We start from the raw sequence: 22,473 nt of genomic DNA on the forward strand, positions 1-22,473 counted from the left end.
TGCTTGATTTATTTTATTTTTTTTTTACCATGCTTACTACTGTAAATATTCCAGCAAAAATGTGCAGCTATAATATCTATTCCCTTCTAAAGCTGTGATGTTGTATAGAGATTTCCCATTTACTAGACATTTCGGTTGCCCACCCCTAAGGATCTTTCCTAAAACCATCATATATTCCAAGAATGCAGCTTATGGGAGTCTAAGAAGCATCCATGGTTGACCTAAGCCTGGTAAATAATAATACAAGAACAGAATATTCTAACATGGAAAGAGGATTTTGAGTTGAACCAATTTCCTTGGGACAGTAAATTCTTCAAATTAAGCAGTCCTAATATCCTACAGTGACACCAAACTGAAAAAAACTGAAAATACTGTGCTGTTAATTACACGAATTGCCGTGCAGTGAACAGCCCTCTTGTTGTCAAACAGCTTATTCAACAAGGGATCAGTGAATAAGGAATTTTGCTGCTGTTGCTATTGGTGTAGTAAAGGTTTTGCAGAAACAGCTAGACCAGCTAACAATGTATCTGTTTAATCTAGATTTGCTTAGCAATACCCTTTCCATAACGCACGACCATCACACTTTGAAAACGTGATGGTAAACCAAGTGTAGGGCAATCACATGGTCTGAACACGTGTTGCTCATACATGACTTGGATAACGTGTTTAGGGGGATGTTCATTTCTATGTGAATACCTCTTAAACATTAGGCAAGTCTACGTTAGCTTAAGAACAGGAAGGCTTAGACTAACAATTCATATTATCACTACCGCTTCATACCTGAAAACACACCTGAGCACACTCATTTAAAAGCATCTCATCCTGCACAAACAGGATTTATAGGTTAAAATTAATGGACACACTAACAATAGATATTAGGAACCACTCAAAAAACATCACATTATGCTCCTTATTGTAAGTTACCCAAGATTGAATCTAAACAGAAAAATGAATCGGTCACGTAAGCACTACCTCATCAGAGACGGAGGTATCTTCTGCTACAATGGTGACCCCTGACCCACACCCTCCCAGGACTCGTTTCAAGGAGATTCATTAGGAAGAGTGCAGATGATGTAGCTCTGGGCTAAAGGATGCATCTTCGAGAGTGTGTGTGCTGTATGTGGGTGTATGTGCTTGTCTTTGTGGGGAATCATTTTGTGTTCTTATAACCCTTGTCAGAGCTGACGGTGAGACTTGCTTTGTGGGGACCTGGATGAGTGTGTTTGTGCCTTGTCTACCTTGTGTTAACGCATCTGTGAAAACCAGTGGAGCCCCGCCAGGCTTGATTGGGGGCTTTAAACACTTGATTGATTTTTGTTGATTTTTTTTTTTAAAAAGCAAAACATTTCATCAGTCAGTTAGCAGGCGATCGTGATGTACTTTGACAACCTGCGGTCAGAGCGAGACGCCCAGAGACGTGATTCTGTAGACTCTCTGATCTAATGACCCTCCATCACAGCTGGAACTTGGAGGGATCACTTTTTGTTTTCCAAGTTTTAAAAAGAAGGGAGCTGTACGTAAGGAACAGATCAAAGGCTTGCAAACACACTACGGCAATAATAAGTGAACTGCCCTTTGACCCCAACTTGACATTTACACTGCCCTGTCCAGAGCTGTAAAGCAGTCTGTGTTAAAACCAGTGCCAGCGTTGATAAAGATCTGTAACACATGCTTACGTTTCCTGGTTTAGCCTGCAATACTGTAAAAGTGTAGCTTTGTAACAGTTCTGATCGGGATGTGGTCGTGATGGAATGGATGTGACATTCATTTAGCTTGGTAGAGGTCAGGGCTGAATGCGGTTGTGCAGGTCAGGGCTGATAAACATTAGTGGGGAATAGAACCCATAAATTGCCTACTTGCACTATGCTGCTGTCACTCAATTTCCATAAATACTAATTAATCAAAATAATTGCATAAAAGCATTTCTTTCGTAGGAACACAGCAATTTTACCAAAAAAAAATAACAAATCAAGATAGCCACCCACAGAGTAAATTGCTCAATACATTTCACCAGGGTATTGAAAAGCACTGCGTTCCATGAAAATCCTGAATTGAAGCATTCCCGTACAGCAGCATATTTATATATGTGTATAAAAAGAAATAATAAGAAGATGAAGTTGGAGCTGTCACTTCTGTCCTTACCATTCCTTAATACCCATCACACTAACCACAACATTCAAAGGAGATATAACAAGGACTGAAATGCAGCGTTAAGTATAAAAAAAAAAACATTCCTGTGGGATTTGAAATAATCTTCAGCACAGAGAATATGACTATTTTAGGAGACTCTCCAATTAAGCTTCTACATGGAGCATCTGTTTTTTTTTTTTTTCGCTGTTTTTCTAAAAGGCAGCTGGCTCATTTTAACGTAAGCGATTGATAAAACTAATGCAATCCGAGAGGTAAGAGCTGCTTATTAAAAGGAAGAATGGCATGTTTTGATCATATACTGATTACCCAGCGAAAGAGGTAGTACATGTTTAGGCAAAACCCTTCAGCTACAGTACTACAGAATAAGGCATGTCTTCCTTTACTCACGAGGATAGAGAACACAGGGCTTTGAACCTTCAGAAATGAACCAACCATCCCAACATACAAGCTCCCGACATTTCAGTTTAATTTATGCAGAGGAAATTAAGTATTTATACAAAAATTGCAATGTTTTACTGGCTACCCTTAACGGATTTACTGCAGCAAGCCCTGAACACCCAAATCATTACATAAGCCGCACCGCTATTCACACTCCTTGACTCTTTTCCAGTTTCATAAAACTCTTCTAGGTAGCAGTCTGATAAATCCAGTGTAATTGCATATACAAAAATACATCGAAAGAAAGAAAAAAAGGGTTAATACATTCACCAATCACTTAGACTAGCTGTCTTGAGTTCTGCAAAGCTATACTGTTCTGTCTTGACAGAAGCTAGAAAGAAGACCCAACTACAACCTGCTAGAAGACCTCGGCTGGTACCCCTGGTTGCATGGTACTTTATCTCCTGGATCTAGCTATGTGAAGATCTTGTGGGATTGTTAATCATTGAGCCAGCTTTTATATGGTTGGTCATAGGTCTACGGGTTTATAATTTTGTATTGATCATCCTGTAAAGCACATCAAGACAATGCTGTGGTGAAAGGTGCTCTATAAAACCAGGATGTATTTTACACAATTGTTTTCTTACACAGAGCAGCTCCACCAGTGTCATTCTTTCCGCTCTCTTTCCCAGGCTCTCTGCTGCCTCCCCAACTGAGACCATGGTCAGGAATTGCTGCATTATCCAAAACAGGTACAATACGTTGCTTTCAATACATTGCTTTCAATGTTAGCTTTCAAATTAGATATCTTGGTATTCTAGTCTGTGAAAATCATCCTGGATTGTGTCAACTACCTATCCATGGTTATCTCAGCCTTAGTGCTATATTTATTTATGTTGATCAAATCCCTTGGGTACTCTTTAAAACAGTATCCATTTCATATTTACATATATGAAATATTTAGATGCGCAGAGGTTTATAGTCACAGGTTTTTTTTTTTTTGTGTGTGGATCACTGGAGCCACTGACACTATCTTCAGTCACCTATGAGGAAATATTAAGAACATAAGAACATAAGAAAGTTTACAAACGAGAGGAGGCCATTCGGCCCATCTTGCTCGTTTGGTTGTTAGTAGCTTATTGATCCCAAAATCTCATCAAGCAGCTTCTTGAAGGATCCCAGGGTGTCAGCTTCAACAACATTACTGGGGAGTTGATTCCAGACCCTCACAATTCTCTGTGTAAAAAAGTGTCTCCTATTTTCTGTTCTGAATGCCCCTTTTTCTAAACTCCATTTGTGACCCCTGGTCCTTGTTTCTTTTTTCAGGCTGAAAAAGTCCCTTGGGTCGACACTGTCAATACCTTTTAGAATTTTGAATGCTTGAATTAGGTCGCCACGTAGTCTTCTTTGTTCAAGACTGAACAGATTCAATTCTTTTAGCCTGTCTGCATATGACATGCCTTTTAAGCCCGGAATAATTCTGGTCGCTCTTCTTTGCACTCTTTCTAGAGCAGCAATATCTTTTTTATAGCGAGGTGACCAGAACTGCACACAATATTCAAGATGAGGTCTTACAAGTGCATTGTACAGTTTTAACATTACTTCCCTTGATTTAAATTCAACACTTTTCACAATGTATCCGAGCATCTTGTTAGCCTTTTTTTTTATAGCTTCCCCACATTGTCTAGATGAAGACATTTCTGAGTCAACAAAAACTCCTAGGTCTTTTTCATAGATTCCTTCTCCAATTTCAATATCTCCCATATGATATTTATAATGCCCATTTTTATTTCCTGCGTGCAGTACCTTAAAATTTTCTCTAGTAAATGTCATTTGCCATGTGTCTGCCCAGTTCTGAATCTTGTCTAGATCATTTTGAATGACCTTTGCTGCTGCAACAGTGTTTGCCACTCCTCCTACTTTTGTGTCGTCTGCAAATTTAACAAGTTTGCTTACTATACCAGAATCTAAATCATTAATGTAGATTAGGAATAGCAGAGGACCTAATACTGATCCCTGTGGTACACCGCTGGTTACCACACTCCATTCTGAGGTTTTTCCTCTAATCAGTACTTTCTGTTTTCTACATGTTAACCACTCCCTAATCCATGTACATGTGTTTCCTTGAATCCCAACTGCGTTCAGTTTGAGAATTAATCTTTTGTGCGGGACTTTGTCAAAAGCTTTCTGGAAATCTAAATAAACCATGTCATATGCTTTGCAATTATCCATTATCAATGTTGCATCCTCAAAAAAATCAAGCAAGTTAGTTAGGCACGATCTCCCTTTCCTAAAACCATGTTGACTGTCTCCCAGTACCCTGTTACCATATAGGTAATTTTCCATTTTGGATCTTATTATAGTTTCCATAAGTTTGCATATAATAGAAGTCAGGCTTACTGGTCTGTAGTTACCTGGTTCAGTTTTGTTTCCCTTTTTGTGGATCGGTATTACGTTTGCAATTTTCCAGTCTGTCGGTACCACCCCTGTGTCAAGAGACTGCTGCATGATCTTGGTTAGCGGTTTGTAAATTACTTCTTTCATTTCTTTGAGTACTACTGGGAGGATCTCATCCGGCCCAGGGGATTTGTTTATTTTAAGAGCTCCTAGTCCCTTTAACACTTCTGCCTCAGTTATGCTAAAGTTATTTAAAACTGGATAGGAACTGTATGACATGTGGGGCATGTTGTCAGTATCTTCCTTTGTAAAAACTTGTGAAAAGTAATCATTTAACATATTTGCTATTTTTTTTTCTTCCTCTACGATTTTGCCATTTGTATCTCTTAAACATTTAATCTCCTCTTTGAATGTTCTCTTGCTGTTGTAATATTGGAAAAACATTTTGGAATTGGTTTTAGCTCCCTTAGCAATGTTCATTTCTATTTCCCTCGTTCGTGTAGACAGCGTCTACACGAACTGCAGTAAAACGACAGTGACTATTTCATGCAATGGAAAAGTAAAACTAACATCCAGAAATCACGTGCATTTGTTTCTTTCCAGCACCCTTAGATGGTACTCCAGTATGACTACTACACAAAATTATTGAGCGATAATATTAGTTTATCAATAGTGCAGTCAAAAGTTTGGTTCAGTTCTCTCTCGCTATATAAGGGGGAAACGGGTTAGTGCACAGAATTGGTATCTTGTTCTTAGAAACACAGTTCATATCGAGTGTCACTCAAGGTACTGGCTGAAAATTGCATGTCCTGCATGCTATCTCAAGGATACTTTTAAAAAACATGTCAGCCTAAAACAGCGTTTATCTCAAGCAGCAGTCTATACACAATACCATACTTCACTGGGATCCTACGGCTGTGCCTCTCACTCGGTATAAAAAAACAAACAAACAGGAGTCAGTGAATATCCATTTCCATTTCTAGATCCGCTGCCAGTGATTTGGCTTCAGGACAGTGGGCTGCTGTAGAATAATTTCCCCCCTTAGATGAATGGAAAACTGAGAACATGACACAGTACCACATGACAGACATCTTTGGAGGGTGTTGTAAAGGGACCATTGTGTAGGTGTACGCCACTGATGCAATGATGATAAAAAGTAAAATTTGAAAAAAAAAAAGAAGATGTGTCTTGTGTCTATGAGACCTACATAAAGTGTGTTAGAATTGTGTGCAACTATTCAGCAACAATCATGGGAAATCACTGCCCATAAAGACCCTGGTGTTCCTGGAATGCCAAGGTTTGCATAAAAGTGCCACTCCAATCACAAGTGGATCATGGCAGATCGAGCCTGCAGATGAGTGCAATGTATTGTGACAAGCAACGCACAAGGCCCAAATCCCAATGGAACACACACATGCTTCCACTCAAACGCTGCGCCAGTCGTGAACCATTCAACAAAACAGACGAAACACCTGGTGTGCAGTCAGAACCATACTGCACTGCACTGCACTGTGAACACTAGCATCACAATGCATAAGGAAAGGCAACATTAGCAGCTTTGGCTTAAAGCCCCCGTTCCCCAGTTCTTTCACAAGTGGTGTATTGTACACAGCTGAAATGAAAAGGCTGGACTGAGCTACAAGGGTTGCCAGTGCTCTTGGAAAACAACGCACAATGAAGAAGACAGTCAGAGACCATTCTGAAAAACAGCCGTTCGGTAATGTGGTTTATCAGCAGCAAAGAACGACAGACTTCTCCAGAACAGTCTCCTCCAAACACAGAAACATGGTCACACAGGTGGAAAGCATAAGAAAATACAATGCTACCTCAAACTTCATTATACACATTAAATGTACAGTTCATGCTGTAAAAAACAAAGTCCATCAAAAATCCAGGCCTTATAAATGTAAGAAATGTGGTTCAGATATTGTGTATCTAACACCTTCTAGTTTAGTTCACAGGTCATTACTCCTGAATCACATGTATTGTCTCTATTGGTAAATTGCAAGCAAATTGCTCCCTTCATTGTAAATGTATTGCCCAAAACCAGGCCCTACAAGTTCATTGCAGGCTGCAAACTGACAGACTTAAAACTAATGAGCTGAAAGCCCAAGGAAAGAACTGTGACCTGCGCAGTCAAACCCGATGACATTGCCAGTGTAACCCCATCTGGGTCTCACCCACCTCTAAGAGAGGAGCTGTATTGTCATATCAACCCCGCTTGGGTCCATTGCACTCCTTCATAACAGTTCAGATAATAAGTCTAATTGCTAAAGAGATTGCTGCTCGCTGCAGTTTTCTGTCCAGTCAAAGCCGAGCGTGACACTTTTCTGCAAAAAGAGGTCACTGACACGACAGAAACCTGCTTATTTTGACACATTCAAAAGATACAGAGCATCTGTCAGCAAGGTGAGTCTGGAGCTGCCTGCAACTTCCTTTATTGTGGCGTTGGCCCCAGACTTTGTACAAAAGAAAGCTGTCTCACACTGAATTGAAGCTCTCTCTATAATCAAAGACACTGCAGCTAAGTTGCAACACATATCTACTGGCATACATCTTGGGGAGAATGAACTACAAAGAGATCAGGGTACTTAGTCCTCATGGTCATTCAGAGAAACAATAGGCGAGCCAGGTTTCAAAACTCTTAATGTTAAACTGCTCAAATGCCAACTGTACAGAAGCTACTGTCTTAATAGAAAAAGGGAAAATAAGCAGGACGTGATTTTATAATTATGTGCTGTTAAATTGTACTTATTTATTTACTTGTTTTTAATAGGGGTACTGCAAATGCTACTTTAGCTCTTTCTTCTCCGGCTGTTGCTCTAAATTGCGCATGGCTCCCCCTGGTGGATATTTATAGATATCACTTACCCTGTCGCTACATACCGTGGCTTTCACAGTGGTCTGTAAATAATCTCATGTGTTGACCCCTATACCCATCCACAGATTGGATCCAGCAGGTCAGTCCCCTGTAACTACATTTGAGGGAGCACTGTATTGAGCTGTGAGGCGATACCTAGGCTGTTAACCTCCCCCATGCAGCAGACTGTTAGCCAATTAGACAATAAAGACCCAGGTGAGGCATGATGATCAGCGGCAAGCAAGAGAAGGGGTGGGGGTATAACTGCTGGGATAGCTATTAAGGTATAGAATATCTGTATTTGTTATGCATTCATTTATTTTCTTGATTTTTTTATTTTTTATTTTCAAAGTCACATAAGTTACCACTTCTGGTTCTGGAAGGATATTACACTCAGGGTTATCAATCAAATGAATAATGCAAAACTGTTCAATTAAATCATTTAGCACATGTTTAGAACAAAGACCTGGACTGGAACCACTATCAAATTGCCCAGCCCTGATCCAGACCACAGTGGATCCTACCTTTACCATAACATTTAAAAAGAAAACAAAAACTGCTCTTTCCACTTTCCAATGCATTGTAATCGTTAATGAGGGAGTTGATAAGTCGCACCCAAGGGAGAGAGATAAATCGCACCCAGACAGATTCGTAAGAATGGCTGCAGTATTTAGATCTGCTGTTTTTTAGATTGTTATACCAGACCCTACAGTGTGTGTGTGTGTGTGTGTGTGTGTTTTAGGGGAGTGATACGTTCTCCTAGGGCTCACCTTTATTCTGCCCAGTGGGGAGAAGTGGGTCTGTATGGTAAAGACAGTGCCTGCTCAAGCAGCTAGGCCATATAAATATTCCAATTCACCCATTGTAAAGAAACCAAAAGATTTAAACTAGGGCTCCACATTGAGGCATGTCAGCTTGTCAGGTTCTGGTAAAATATTTGCTGCCGCTTTATTTCTCAGGGTGTCAGTCAGCGTGATCGGCAGCACCAATTCCTGTCTGTTACAAAAAACAGAACAGACCCTTGATGAAAGGAAACAAGGAGTTCGATTAGTAGTTTATACAGCAAAACAGACTTTTTCTCTTTGTAAAAGGTGAACTCATTTCAGCAAGTTCCTGGAGAGCAAAGCGCCGCTGCACATTAATTATCTGAACGATGTCGGTGTTCCCTTTGCAAGAGAGACGTTCTCGCACTGCAGAATGGATGTGCCGCACTGTGTGCATTGGACTGACTGTCATTGAAGCAGCAAGCAGATCTGCAGTTCACCAGGTCTATTTCTTGATATAGTCCTTGGCCAGTTCCTTCAGAAAGTCTCTTAGATAACAGGGGCTTTAATGCAGTGTGTCGAGATAGACTTCATAAAGCACCAACTGAAAACAGTCAAACAAACAAAAACAGCAGTGTTGGCAGAGGACCATAACAGGTGTAAAGGAAAGGTTCTGAGGTAATTTGTTCTGTCTGATTGGCTACAATAGCCCTTTCTGCAAGACAAGCTAGTAGAGCCACATTCCCATAGACATATTTACAGTTGGACTCTGCTTCTATTCGGAATACACATTTCTAAAATCTTCAAGATTTAAAATTTTAAATTGTGTGTATATATCCTATATTTCTCCCTGGTTCATTGACTCCGTACATAGCGTTGCAAATAAATTATTTTATGTTAAACTCCCCTCGCTGTCTGCAAAGTGTTCTCACCACACACAATTTTAATTCAGCACTTTTTTTTAGCAGTAGGACCCAAATCAAATGTAATTTTTTTTGTTAAATGTACCTCCCTGTGTGCAAAAAATTGCCGAAACAAGCGTGGTAATAATTTGCTGTGTGTATCTGCTCAGGGACACAATCTTTATGCAAAGTTCTCCACGGTGGTACAGTTATTTTCCAGATGAATTATGCTAATCTTTTTTTTTCCCTTTCATACTTGTGTCTTTACTGCTCTTCAGCTTGCATTGAAACTTTTATAAATGCTGGACATACAAATGTGACAACATTGTACCTGCTTCGTTTTTTTCTTTTTGGGATATGATCAAAGAATCTACTTGTTTATATGTGAATACTGCAGGGCAATACCGAGCAGATCCCAGGACTTGACTGATGCCGACAAAATCAGAAATGGTAAAGACAAAGTTAACCCAAGACACTACTTTAAATGTAGCACAACGAGGCATAGACAGAAGCTTTCCTGAATACCAGATTACCTGCATTTACACACGCACTTGCTCAGACAGATGCAGGCACACGCACACACATATTTGCTCAGACACATGCAGGCACATACACAGATGCTTGTGATTCTTTGTTTTGTATCTGAAACTGCATCTCTCTGGGTTAAAGTCCTCCTCTTCCAGTGTAGGGATTTCCCTTGTGAATGAAAGCAAGGCAGTTTGGTGTTTGATTGTGGTCTAGACCCACATTAACAGAGGATAAATAACTATCTTAGTTGTATGAAAGGAATATCTCTCAGTGTATTTATGAATGTTGCGCCGGCAGTCCATCCCCTGCCAACTGCACAATAACTTTGTGTTAACAGTTCATTTTAAGCTATCCTCTGTTTAAAAGACACACTGCTAGTTTTGGTTTTCAATCTGCATCTAGGCCCTGCTATGCTGAAAAGCTGGGGTTTTCATTTTCTTTAAATCAGGTCTGGAACTAATCTTATCATCAATTCAGTTTTAAATGCCTGTTATTAAAACTTTACTGTTGCAATATTACAGGTAAAACTGAAATGCATAATTTAGTGTTTTGAATCAACATTACCGAGGGGTTTTAAGGCGACATAGGACGCTATATGGGCCAGTGGTTAAAGACAAGGGGCTTGTAACCAAGAGGTCCCTGGTTCAAATCCCGGCTTACTCACCGACTCATTGTGTGACCCTGAGAAAGTCAAATCCTTGTGTTCCATCTTTCGAGTGAGACGTTGCTGTAAATGACTGTGCAGCTGATGCATAGTTCACACACCCTAGTCTCTGCAAGTCACCTTGGATAAAGGCATCTACTAAATAAACAAGAACATTAGCCTCACTAAAAAAAGGATCAAAATATAAGACAATTGTGTAATAAGCTTGGGAATCTAGGTGAGAAGATCATATCTGAACAATTGCACAAGGTTACTCCCACAGAAATGTAAAAGGTTAAGGACACTAATAATTTGGTACCTCTCCCTGTTTTCCCTGGATCATCCCAGTTTTGAAGAAGGTGTCCCAGAAATTCAATATACTGTCCCAGTACACTAAATGCTAGTATCATAAATTGAGATAAATCAGGAAACAATGTTATTACAATAACAATAGATTCACAATATGAATTGGTTGCCATACTATGGTAGTAATTGTATCAATGTTTCCTATTGGATGAATATAAGATTTTTAAAAGAGAGTTTAAACTTTTAACAGCCCCCCCCCTTCCTCTTCAGTTAGGGGTCCCAGTTTTTTTGGCGACCCTAATCTCTCTACGTCACCGAAGCGTTGTGTACAAATGTCTATTCATCCAACCTCTCCGGTGAGGTTGCAAGGACTTTATTATTCTTACCCCGCCCTGAAAAAAAAAAAAAAAAAAAGCAGTCGCTGAACTTGTCCGATGCTGTGCAGCTTGATCCACCAGTTAAGAAATCACTGTGTGATTAGAACTCTGAATTGTTTGGTACAAGGGAGAGAGGGCTTCAATTCAATTTTCATTTTTATTGATTTTAACCTTTTAAAATTCAGTGCACACCCCATTTTTAAGTGGAAGTCTAGCACAGATATAGAATAAAAAGAACTGAGATTCAGTTAAAAAAAAACTTTAAAAATAAAACTTGAGAGAATGTAATTTTACTCAATTTCCAGAAGCAGTGTTAGCGTCCCAAGACTTCAAAGTGTTCATTTATTTTGACATTATCCAAACCCACTTAATTATTTAGTTTAAAGAGGGGGCTTTATTTAGATTATAGTGTCATTGCCCCCTGGAGCATGTTTATTTATTTTAATTTATTTGCAATTAACTCAACACAAAATCCCACTCAGCTTCATCATCTCGTGTACAGAAGTGTCCTGGGGTAAGTGCACCAATTACAGGAACTCAAGCAAGCCAATACACTGTCCATGACTGCAAACACATGCTGAAAGCAAGCACTATAGAAATCAGGTGCAACAAGCCTGCCTCATGAGTGGCAATTAACCAGATAACACTAACTTCCCAATCGCAGGGTTGTTAAATACCACACACATTATAGGAAGAAAAATGACCCATTGTGCTTTACAGCCTGAATATCTTCCCAGAATCATATTAGCAATGCACAAGAACCACCTCAGCTTGGCAACACTGCTGGGCTTAATTAATATAATCCTTATCAGAGCAGCACAAACAGTTCGTTTTGGCCAACACTGCTGGTTAATGAATATGATCCTTACGTCAGACGGCAGCACATACAGAACAACATAAAACAAGAATCACTGTCTAAAAAATTATCTGCCACTTACTCTTCACTTCGTCAGCAGTTTCATTTTTAAAATTTTTCCATTAAAATTAAAAAGGTGTGTGTATATATATATATATATATATATATATATATATATATATATATATATATATATATATATATATAATTATTTTTTACAAGGTTGTGTCAGAAAGTTCACTGTAGGCAAACCAGGAGAGAGGGTTAAACCACACAACCTCCCAACATGACAGAGCACATCTCTACAGACAAGGAGTCACCCAGCATTGCAGTAGCTGCCTCACACACATACAAACACAAAGCCTGTGACCCAGCAAGCCTCTTTCTTTGTACCTTGTCACATACAATAAAGTGAATTCTGCAGCTGAACAGCAAATCTCTGCTTCACTTCATTAATGCAAATCTGATCTTGTAATGAGATTCTAATACACAGTGCCCAGTGCACACTATATTTCATATCCAGCCTTTCCTAGACTTCAACAAACAGCATCCGTTGAACACAATAGCTAAAACAGTAGGGTTTTCTTGTACTGAAGGCGCTGGCTCAGAGAATCCTGCTTGTGCCCTGAACTCCCTGCATCAGGTAAAAAAAAAAAAATATATGAATTCCTTCTTAATCTGTGTTAGATCCTTTAATATGGAATTAGTTCCATGTGTTAGATACAGAGCTAATGAACTGGAAAACAGACCGTTAGATTGTGGTTAGTCACAGGTGACTGACCTCAGAGATATTGTAGATGCCATGCAGATGTGAGGGTACAGCATACAAGAGTAGCATGCATGCATTTCACATGTGAGTTGCTAGAAAGGCACGACTGCCACCAGGCTTTTGGAGATTGTATTACCTGTACAAATTATACTACCAGTAAGAAACCCCAAAATGACTGCTGCTGTGCTGGTTTATCATCAGGGATGAAGAAAGAGAAACTTGTTTTATTGTCCTGAAGTTTAGAGCGTGTGAAATGGGTAGTTGTATTAAGAATCTGTTTTGTGCAGCTGGTGGCAGCAGTTAAATCAGTTGCTTTGTCTGTTAAATTCTGGTAGTAGCATATGCCTTCTTCAATATCATGTTGCAAAGGTTTTTATTTATGTATTTTGTTAATCTGTATTATAATTTATGAAAAACAAAAACGTTTCCCCAGTCTTGGCCACACATATGGGTAATCTGCGAGAACGCATGTAAGCATGGCAGTTTTTCATTAAAATGAAAATGAAGAGAAACCAGGAGGAGACACACCATCCCTGGGATTACGCAGCTCTGTAGCTCGGTTTCACTTCACTTGTTTGGTAGATAGTATAATTTCCCAATGAGAGGATGAGATTACAGAATGCACACACATTCACGGGTACAGAGCAGAATTATGTTCTAACTACCAGTTAATCTGCCTGTTTAACAAAATCTACAACTAGTCCCTTCAGGACCAACGCTAAGATGCATCGTATTAAACGGGCGCACACGTGTATGCGTTCAGGTACAATGCAGTAAATATACACACACGTTGCTACTTGCAACAATAAGTACTGTGCCTCACTTAATACAGTTTAACCATTCTGTGTATCGAGACTGTAAACTGCACACGCACGTATGCACCTATCAAAAAATACTAGTAGAGCATGTTAGAATGCAAAAACAGTTACACAGGTAAATATGATGTGACCATTACCCCATCACGCTCTTTCTCTTGAGAAATCAAATCAGCACTCCTTACAAGACCACGTGAACAAGAGGGCATACAGCACAGGGAAGCAGTGTTCCCATTGTCGCAAGTGGAAATGAGTCTCAAAACTAATTGCCTTTCTTAAATAGCCATGTATAATTCGACCTATCCAGTCATTACCATAATTACTGTACTGATTACAATTACCGAGCAATACAAGGTGTAGGCTATTATTAAAATATTGATACAGGCCTATGTGAAAACGAATACACTTAGGTATACATAATGATGTGTAAAACATTTGCAATTCTAACAGCGAGTCAAACTTCTGACGAAGACAGTGACCTTAAATCAAAACACAACGAGACAAAACACAACAATGCAAAGCAAAACAAAAACAATCTAGATAATGCACACAAACTGTATACGGTACAGAAACCCGCCGATGCGCATCACTAATAAGTCAAAGCCAAGTGAAAGTTATGCAGCAAGCAATTCATCACTGAAAGCAGATGATGATAACGTATTTGCCGTGCAGAACTTACCGGTGCAGGTGCAGAGGGCAAACATCAGCAGCACCAACCCGGACCTCGAGCTGACAAAGGGACACAGATGTAGCACCACCTCCACCATCATCATCATCTCTGTCCGTTCAAGTTTTTTATTCACAAATGTAATGCCAATTAGAAAACGGAATATCTGTTTGTCGAACCAATAGTTATTTTTCTTTCTCTTTGTTTTCTTTTCAGCGACTCATCAAAAATGTATTTTTTGTACCAAACACTCTAATCCACCACCTTTCCCATCGATCCCCCCTCTGTCTCAGAGGCTCTGCACAGGTAACATACGGTGGTGTAACCAGGGGCTGCAAGCAGAGTTGTTGGGTGTAGTTGTATGCGCTTCGCTCAGCAGTAGGAGCGTGACAGTAGCCTGTCTGCGTCTCTATCTCTCTCTCTCCTCCTTGCTTGTACTACCTCCTGCTCCAACAGTGATCTCGCATGAACTGAATTTCAGTAGTGAAACAGCTGCTTGTACAGCAATGCAGGAGAGGAACAGAGAGGTATCACCGAGGCAGCAGCACCGCAGCAAAACCCGGCGCGGATCACACGCCCTTGTACGGAATGGGGTTGATTTTAATTATTGATTTTAACATATTATACAGCGCAGATATTTATTGCAAATCTCAGACCGATTGGAACTAACGTTATATGCGTGAGCAGCAATTGTAATTTTGACATACTGTCATACTCAGGATCGAGGTTTAGATAATACTAGGAGTTAGATAACAGTTACATCAGGAACATACTTCTGATCGAAACGACTGTGCAAGCAGATGTGAATCAAGAAACATTGCACGTTTATTAAGTTTCACTGTTACTTGTCACTGCAAAGCAGGGTTTATAGAGTGTCCAGTCCGTTTTTGAGTGATATTAAAAAACGGTGGAGGAAGAAAACTTTTGCAGGACCCCTTAGGGGTAAGATGCAGACACCCATAGCAGATAGTGAGAAGCTATTACGAATACATTGGTGACTGTTGACTGCTGGCTGCCGACCAACAATCACAATGGAATTAAGACTTTGACTGCGTAGCGTTTGAGTTGCCCCTTGTTTTACAATGTCACATCATTCATTAGCCACAGTCTACAGAGGCTTCATAAACCCTATCCCCAGGAGCATGTGTGCAGAAGGGTGGGGAACCTGTGATGGTGTGGGGAATGTTCTGCTGGTATGCATTGGGTTTACTGCTCCTCTTGGATTGGCGTGCAGGACATAAACACAGAACTGCATGCAATGAGCATGTGGATAGAGAGAGGGGGGTGTTTAGTTGGTATCCAGACCCAGTCCTTCACCTTTTTGTCAGTTGTTTCTGTATAAAGTCAGTAAGACAGTTTGGACTAAGTTGCAATCATGCTTGTAGTCTCTGGTCTGTGCACTAGCTCTTTTAATGGCATTAAACTGAAGTAAACACTGAAGCAAACCAATCAATCAATAATAAGCCGTTGCACTGGGGACCTGACATGTGGTACAAAGTCTTAGATTAATCTGCTTTGTGTGCAATGCTGAGCTTAAAAAGTCCCAGTAGGACCAGACAGAGATAGATAGATAAATAGATTGGACATTGGTGGCAGGATCATTGGGCAGACAGATGGATAGAGAAAGTGAGTGACTGACAGATAGATAGATAAGACAGATTGTAAAAACATACAGCATCTTAAAGTCTGATATAAAAGCCTTGTCTTGTAGAATTATGATTTGTGCTGGACAGGTGGGCAATCAGTTCAGTGCTGATCCAATCTGACAAGTCTGTATGAAGTACAAATATACATGTGCCCAATGAAACCTCTAATTTCTTAATGTATTTCTAAATGGTTTCGTATTCATTTTACAATTGCAAATGCTAAAGTCAAGTCAATTTTTGAGTACATAGCTTTAAGAAGTGGGCCCCCATGTGTTTAAAGATGCCCTAATAATGAAACACAACAGCTAATGAAAAAGAACAATCAATGAAGAAGACAATACAACTTTGCAAAGATCCACATTAACACACCTGGTACAATCATCAAGCACTTAAAACACAGATGATTAATTACACATTTGCATAATAAATGTCATGATCAAACATACAACTTGGAACAAGAGCCAAAATAATTTTCTGCCATAAATAATAATTTTCTTACTAACATTTTAATGTGTCCTCATTAATTTTATACTCGCTTGTCTTTTTCTCTTAAGCATGTCAATTCTTTCTATTGATCAGTTGTGATGTAATTAATTTTCAGGAAAATTCCCCCAAGACTTCCAACCAACAAGTAACTTCCGATCAACAAGCCTTCTGTATTACGATCAATCCTTAATTTCAGATTTCATTACTAGCTGTAATCAACAATCTGTCAGCTAAGAGTTTTCAAGGTCCCTCTGCAGGTCAATTGGCTTATCTGATAGAATGAGCATGATTCCATGATTTTGACATACTCACTGTTCCCCAGACATCTAGAATCAACACTGAACCCAGCAAAATTAGATATAGAAACAGATATCGGGTAACACTTTACATGAACTGTCTTTTAATTACACGTGATTGTGCAGTAATAACACTGTCATTACATAGATGATGGTCAATTTTAAATCATAAAATTCCAACTCCAAATGTCTTTTGTAACTGCACTGCAATGCAATGTGGCTACCTAATGTTGCTTTAGGTAGGGTAGTCCAAGATTAGTGCTGGCTGGGGTCTGTAAAATTTGCTGTAGATGTACAAAATTGAGCAAATTAGAATAAAGAGAATAGATATTCATGTAGAGATGTGATATCTTCAGAAATACCATTTTACAAAACATAAAAATGGAGGACCCAATTGCAACACTATTTCAAAATTGCATAATATGTAAGCCCCCTTTTCAAAGAGATTTCACAGTTTATGTCTTTTTTTCCCATCTGAAATGTTTTAGTATAACTAATTGGGAACAAACCATTTTTTATGACAGTAGACTTCCTGGCATTAACCCACATTCCCCTGCTGCCAGTTGCTGAAACAAATCTTTTAATTGTTTTAAAGGAAAGCATGGGGCAAGTGATTAGGTTTTGTCTAGAGAGGTTTTTACAAGAGTTCTGATGAAGAGAAGGGCGTTTGAAAAGCAGAGAGCTGTGAGTCTGGGTGGAATAAAGGATTGTCTCTGCTTGTCTTGAATCTGTATCCTGGGTATTCTGGTTCAACTCAAGTCATCTTGGTTAGGAGAACTCCTGGTTCAGCCCTGTTTCATTGACAACTTTCGAAAAAGGATAGTTAACCTCCGAGTCTTGTTGTGAGAGTAACTTGTCTGATAGTTTGCCAGAGAGCCCCGAGAAGGATCTCTATCACAGGACTATCCGTGAGGAATGAAGGTGCGCGATTAAAGCAAGCTCTGTTCTAGTACATGAACCACCCACTCACCCATTGAGAGAGCAGTCCATGAAGATCAATTGGAAATACTCTCAAGCAAGTGCAAGCAGGTTAGCTTTGAGACACCCATCTGAAGCTGCAGCAGAGTTTAATGCCTTGCCCAGAGTATGGGATAACTGACACTGTCACTGTACTGTAAACAGGATGAAAGGACAACTATGCAATATTTTGAGACCAGATGATACCAATGATACCAAACTTAGAAGGCATAATTGCTTGAATATTGACCCCAGCAGCTCAATAAACCAGAGCTCCACTACAGAGACATGAACGCTGATTGAAAAAATGAATGTCCCGTTTGGAAATAAAAAGAAAACACAGTTCTATTGTCAGTATCTGATCTCAGGCCAAGAAAGACCCAATTTCTCACGTTTAATAGTTGTACTGAAACACAGCAAGTCATCAGCAAGCTGTTATTATTCATTTCAAGTGGATGTCAACATCAGGCATTTTCCGGTAAAGACCTTGTCCCATTGTAATGTCAAACACACATTTTTAAATCTTCATATTCAAAATACATTTCAATTTTTTAACAGAAAGTGGGAATATTTGAAGACCTGAATTATTGTTTCTTGTTGTTTAAAAAGTGTCTTCCTATAAACCATGACCTACAGTAAAGCATGATGTGGGTCACCAGATTAATCAGTCATCAAATTAACCGTTGGAACGATCAATTTTTTATTATTTAATTCATTATCAATTCAATTCATGAAATGCAAATTGGCACGAGCAAGCTCATCGTATGTTTACAAAGTACAGTCTTGGGTTTCCCTCAGCGACATGCTTTATTTTGTCTATGGGAAAATGTTTCAATTGTTTTATTCTGTTTAGTTAAAAAACTTTACACTATTTGTTTGTACTGTGTAACCTAAATTGTCCTGCTGTTGCTTCCTGTGATAAGTCCTAGGACCTTCCCTTTATAAAAGGCGGTCAGTCTAGAATGTGTATATGTGGTGGGGGTGCTCAAAGACTTATCCCTGTGTACACACACACACACACATAAAAAGAAAATACAAATGAAAGCTGATACAATCTCATGGTGCCCGGGATGCTGCCACTGGCACCTGACACAGAAGGGCACTGAGAATGAATAAATATGAAATAAAACACTCTGGTGAGGCTTTACACCAGCTGATATAAGCTTCACTTTCCACCGCAGACTCAGCCACTGGGTGAATGCACAGTGCACAGAACTAGCCACTTCGAACTTGGAGAGGTGGTGTCATGCAACAGAGCAAAGCCTGCATCAACAATGACAAGCTACAGGGGGATCAAAAAGGCACAAGCACATCAAAATGTAGATATCCCTGCAAGGTGAAGGCCACATTAGCAATAAATCATTAATATCTAGATTACTCCACTTGTTCCACATTCATTGACACTTTCCAGAGATGTTTTTATTGGAGCTGTTTAACCAGGTATTTTGCTGTTCAGATACTTTTTTTTTTTTTTTTTTTTACTAAGATTTACTATTCACTTTGATACTTTTGCTATGGTAACCCTGGCAAGGTGGCAGGCCTAGTCCCTCACAATGCATTCACATATGTTTTGATTCACTCAAATTCTGCTCTACACTTCTCATATTGGTCAATACAGGATTAGAGCTTATTTCAAAGGTGCTTGATGCAATCCAAGGTGGTTCCCTGGTGCTGTAAAATGCTCTAAAATAATAATACCCTGTGGCTGTTCCCAGTGGGGTATAGTGTAGGTGGATGAAAGCTTTGACTTCATGCCTATCAGTTTTTGCTCTTTCTTTTTTAATGGCCTATTGTACACAATTGCCTTGTCTTTTGTGCCAAATCATGTGGCGCTGTAGTGATGTGGTCAGCTGGCTAACTTGAGGTTACCCTTTAGAGGTGAAAGACATACTGGACCATTATTGTTTGCTTTCACAGATGACCGGATAGCACTAATGTTGAACTACCCAGTTACAACAGGTAAGGAAGTTCGAGATTAGTGCTATTCAGGGTCTGTGAAACGAGCCATCACTCACTCAAATAGTTCTCTATTTGTACAGACAGATATAAAGAGACTGACATTGCTAGGTGCTTGATTGTCATGCCCTCGTTTTCTCATCTAGACCTATCTAAAGGATCTAAACAATGCAGATATTTCTAGTTTATAATTATTATTATTATTTTTAATGGAGTTTTACTTAAAATTCTGTGTCTTAAAGGGGGAAAAAAGCATCCCAGATCTTTCTAATTACCAGGAGCCGTCTATTTTTAAACATGCTGTACTCATCAGTAAGCTGCTTTGTCACACATATATTAAAACTGAAAGATTTTTAAGGGTGCTAAATGAAGTACTGCAGTATTATTAACGTACTTAGAATGAAAAGACTGTGAAGTGCGAGCAGATGTAAAAGGTGCATTCAGACTGTGCACAGATTGATTTTTTAAATGTACAGTACAAACTTCTATTTGTCACAGTTACAGAGGTGCAGAAAATACAGGTTCACACCGCTAGTGGTCATTTCTAAAACCACATCACTTCAGGAATCCTGCTTTTTGAAGCCTTTTCAGAAGGTTGAAAAACAACATAAGTCAGCAGGCCTTGTAAATTATGATCCCAGCAGAAACAGCCTTAGATAATGAAACACAATACTCATAATATGATATTAAACAAGAAAGAAATGACATTCTCTATAAAATAAAACATGTGAAATGTTTTGATATACAAATGTTTTCATTTTGTTGAAGACAATATTACATTAAAGACTACATAAAGATTGCACACCCTCCAACGCAGTCCGCTCTGTATCAAATAGGCAAACTGAAGCAGCCACATTGTCTCTTGCAAGGCTGTTGATGCTTGGCAGGAATCCTAAATGTGTAATTGTCAGGATATATTTAAGATTGTCAGCATGCATGCATATCTGAGTATTGGTGTCTATTTGAATGAAGTCATCTGAATGATGGATTGATACGTTTATTGAATTAGAAATATTTAACCAGCAAAAGTCCTTTATATTAATACCACCTTTTTAAAGAAGTCTTGTAAAATCTGCAAGTGACACTCACTATACGATATCCTTTATGTATTACAAGATTTCCACGAGAGACTAAACACATCACAACATGCATGTGTGTGTATGTGGTGTCCACTGTATGCATTTATCTTCTAACAAAAAACTGCTATGTGGTTTGTCCTGATAAAAAAAAAATAATAATCACATGGAGAGTTGAAGGTTTGTATGTTAACAAAAATACCTTCAAGTGCCTCTCTTTGATAGCTGCACATGAAGGACAATCAGAGTCTTAAGTACTAACACATTGGAAATGCTTTACAGATTTTACCCAAGCTTTCCTTATTTAAAAAAAAAATGCAGTCATTGACAAGCAATAGCTTAAATATGAAATATATTTCCAGAAAAGGTTTTCATGTAAAATCCTATTACAGCCCTGTTTTGTTCTGATCTTTCTTTTAAGACTTGCTCAGTTTTGCAATCATTTTCAAATGCCATTCAGTCTGTGAATAGCACCGTCAGCTGCAGTGTGCACTGTAAATTCAGTATTTATTACACTGAAAGGATAGGAAGCAAGATGAGAAACCGTTAGTCACAAACAAAGCGACGTATAGAAGGCACATTTTAGAATGTTCATAAAGAAACAACAAAATACTCAGCGGTCGCTTTACCACCTCATAAAGGGATCTCCGTAATCTTGAAGACTCAAGTGTTTTCAAATGTATGCTGATTCAATAAATGGTAGCCTGTTATTACACTTTCCTTCCTGTCTCTGTTTTAATAAATATATTCACAGGCAAGGAGCAGAAGGGCCCAGCTGGTCTTCAGGTTCCTCAGTTCTTTGTTAATTAACAAGGCTATCCATCCAACACGTTCGATTAACTCGTAGGGGAACGTGCGATTTCAGATCCCAAGATCTTTAACATCCTTGATTAAAAAAAATGCATTGTGCAGAATTTCACTAATATGCAGATAATAGCTTCAATAGTCTATAGTCAGTAGTCATGTGTATGTATGTATAATCGTCTGTTTATGTACGTGTGTACATTTGTGTATGTATGTGCATGTGTATGCAGAATGTATGCATGTCGTATTATGTATTGATGTATAGTAATTGCTTGGAATAATGTTATTGTAGTATTGTTATTTTATGGGGCATGATTTACTTAGGTCTCTCTTTGTATTAATGCTTTCACAATTGAGATGTACAAAGTGAATACAACTAAGCACTTCACAATGAAATACAAAGCAGAATGGTGCCGGATAACCCCTGCAAGCACCTCCAGATTCTCAGCCTGGTATTGACTATGTAGACTGAGAGCAAGAGCCCCCCCTGTGGAAACACAGGCTGAGGTGCCTGACACCTGCCGGAGGGGCTGGGATGCAGCTGCCTGCAATCAGTGTTTCATGACTGTCAAAACATACACGCATTCTGGGAAAGTATCCAAAAAACGAAATCAATCAATGAGAGGACAACATATTAAACCAATAGGGTCCGATTTATCAAGGTCTTACACCCCGCAGGGCAATCTGCACCCGTTTTGCGAAAGGAAACTAAAACCTGATAATCCCTGCAATTAAACATCTCTCTTGTTTCTTATCTGGTTTTGTCGCATTAGCACAGCTTTCATTTGTCTTTATCCAAGGTGCACACTGGGTGCAAAGCTTCGATATATGCAATACAT

General features: G+C 39.1%; 1 protein-coding gene across 1 annotated transcript in view; it reads right to left on the reverse strand.

The window, feature by feature from the left end:
• The window catches only part of LOC121323936 (netrin receptor UNC5A-like), a 110,372-nt gene extending 95,506 nt beyond the window's left edge, over window positions 1–14,866 (reverse strand). Inside the window, exon 1 of the mRNA XM_041265272.1 lies at window positions 14,426–14,866. Coding sequence (XP_041121206.1) covers window positions 14,426–14,522 — 97 coding nt within the window. The 5' untranslated portion in view covers window positions 14,523–14,866. The remainder of the gene's footprint in view (window positions 1–14,425) is intronic.
• Window positions 14,867–22,473: the final 7,607 nt, after the last annotated feature.

The sequence above is a fragment of the Polyodon spathula genome, chromosome 12 (genome assembly GCF_017654505.1).
Source record: "Polyodon spathula isolate WHYD16114869_AA chromosome 12, ASM1765450v1, whole genome shotgun sequence".
In the NCBI taxonomy this organism is placed as follows: Eukaryota; Metazoa; Chordata; class Actinopteri; order Acipenseriformes; family Polyodontidae; genus Polyodon; species Polyodon spathula.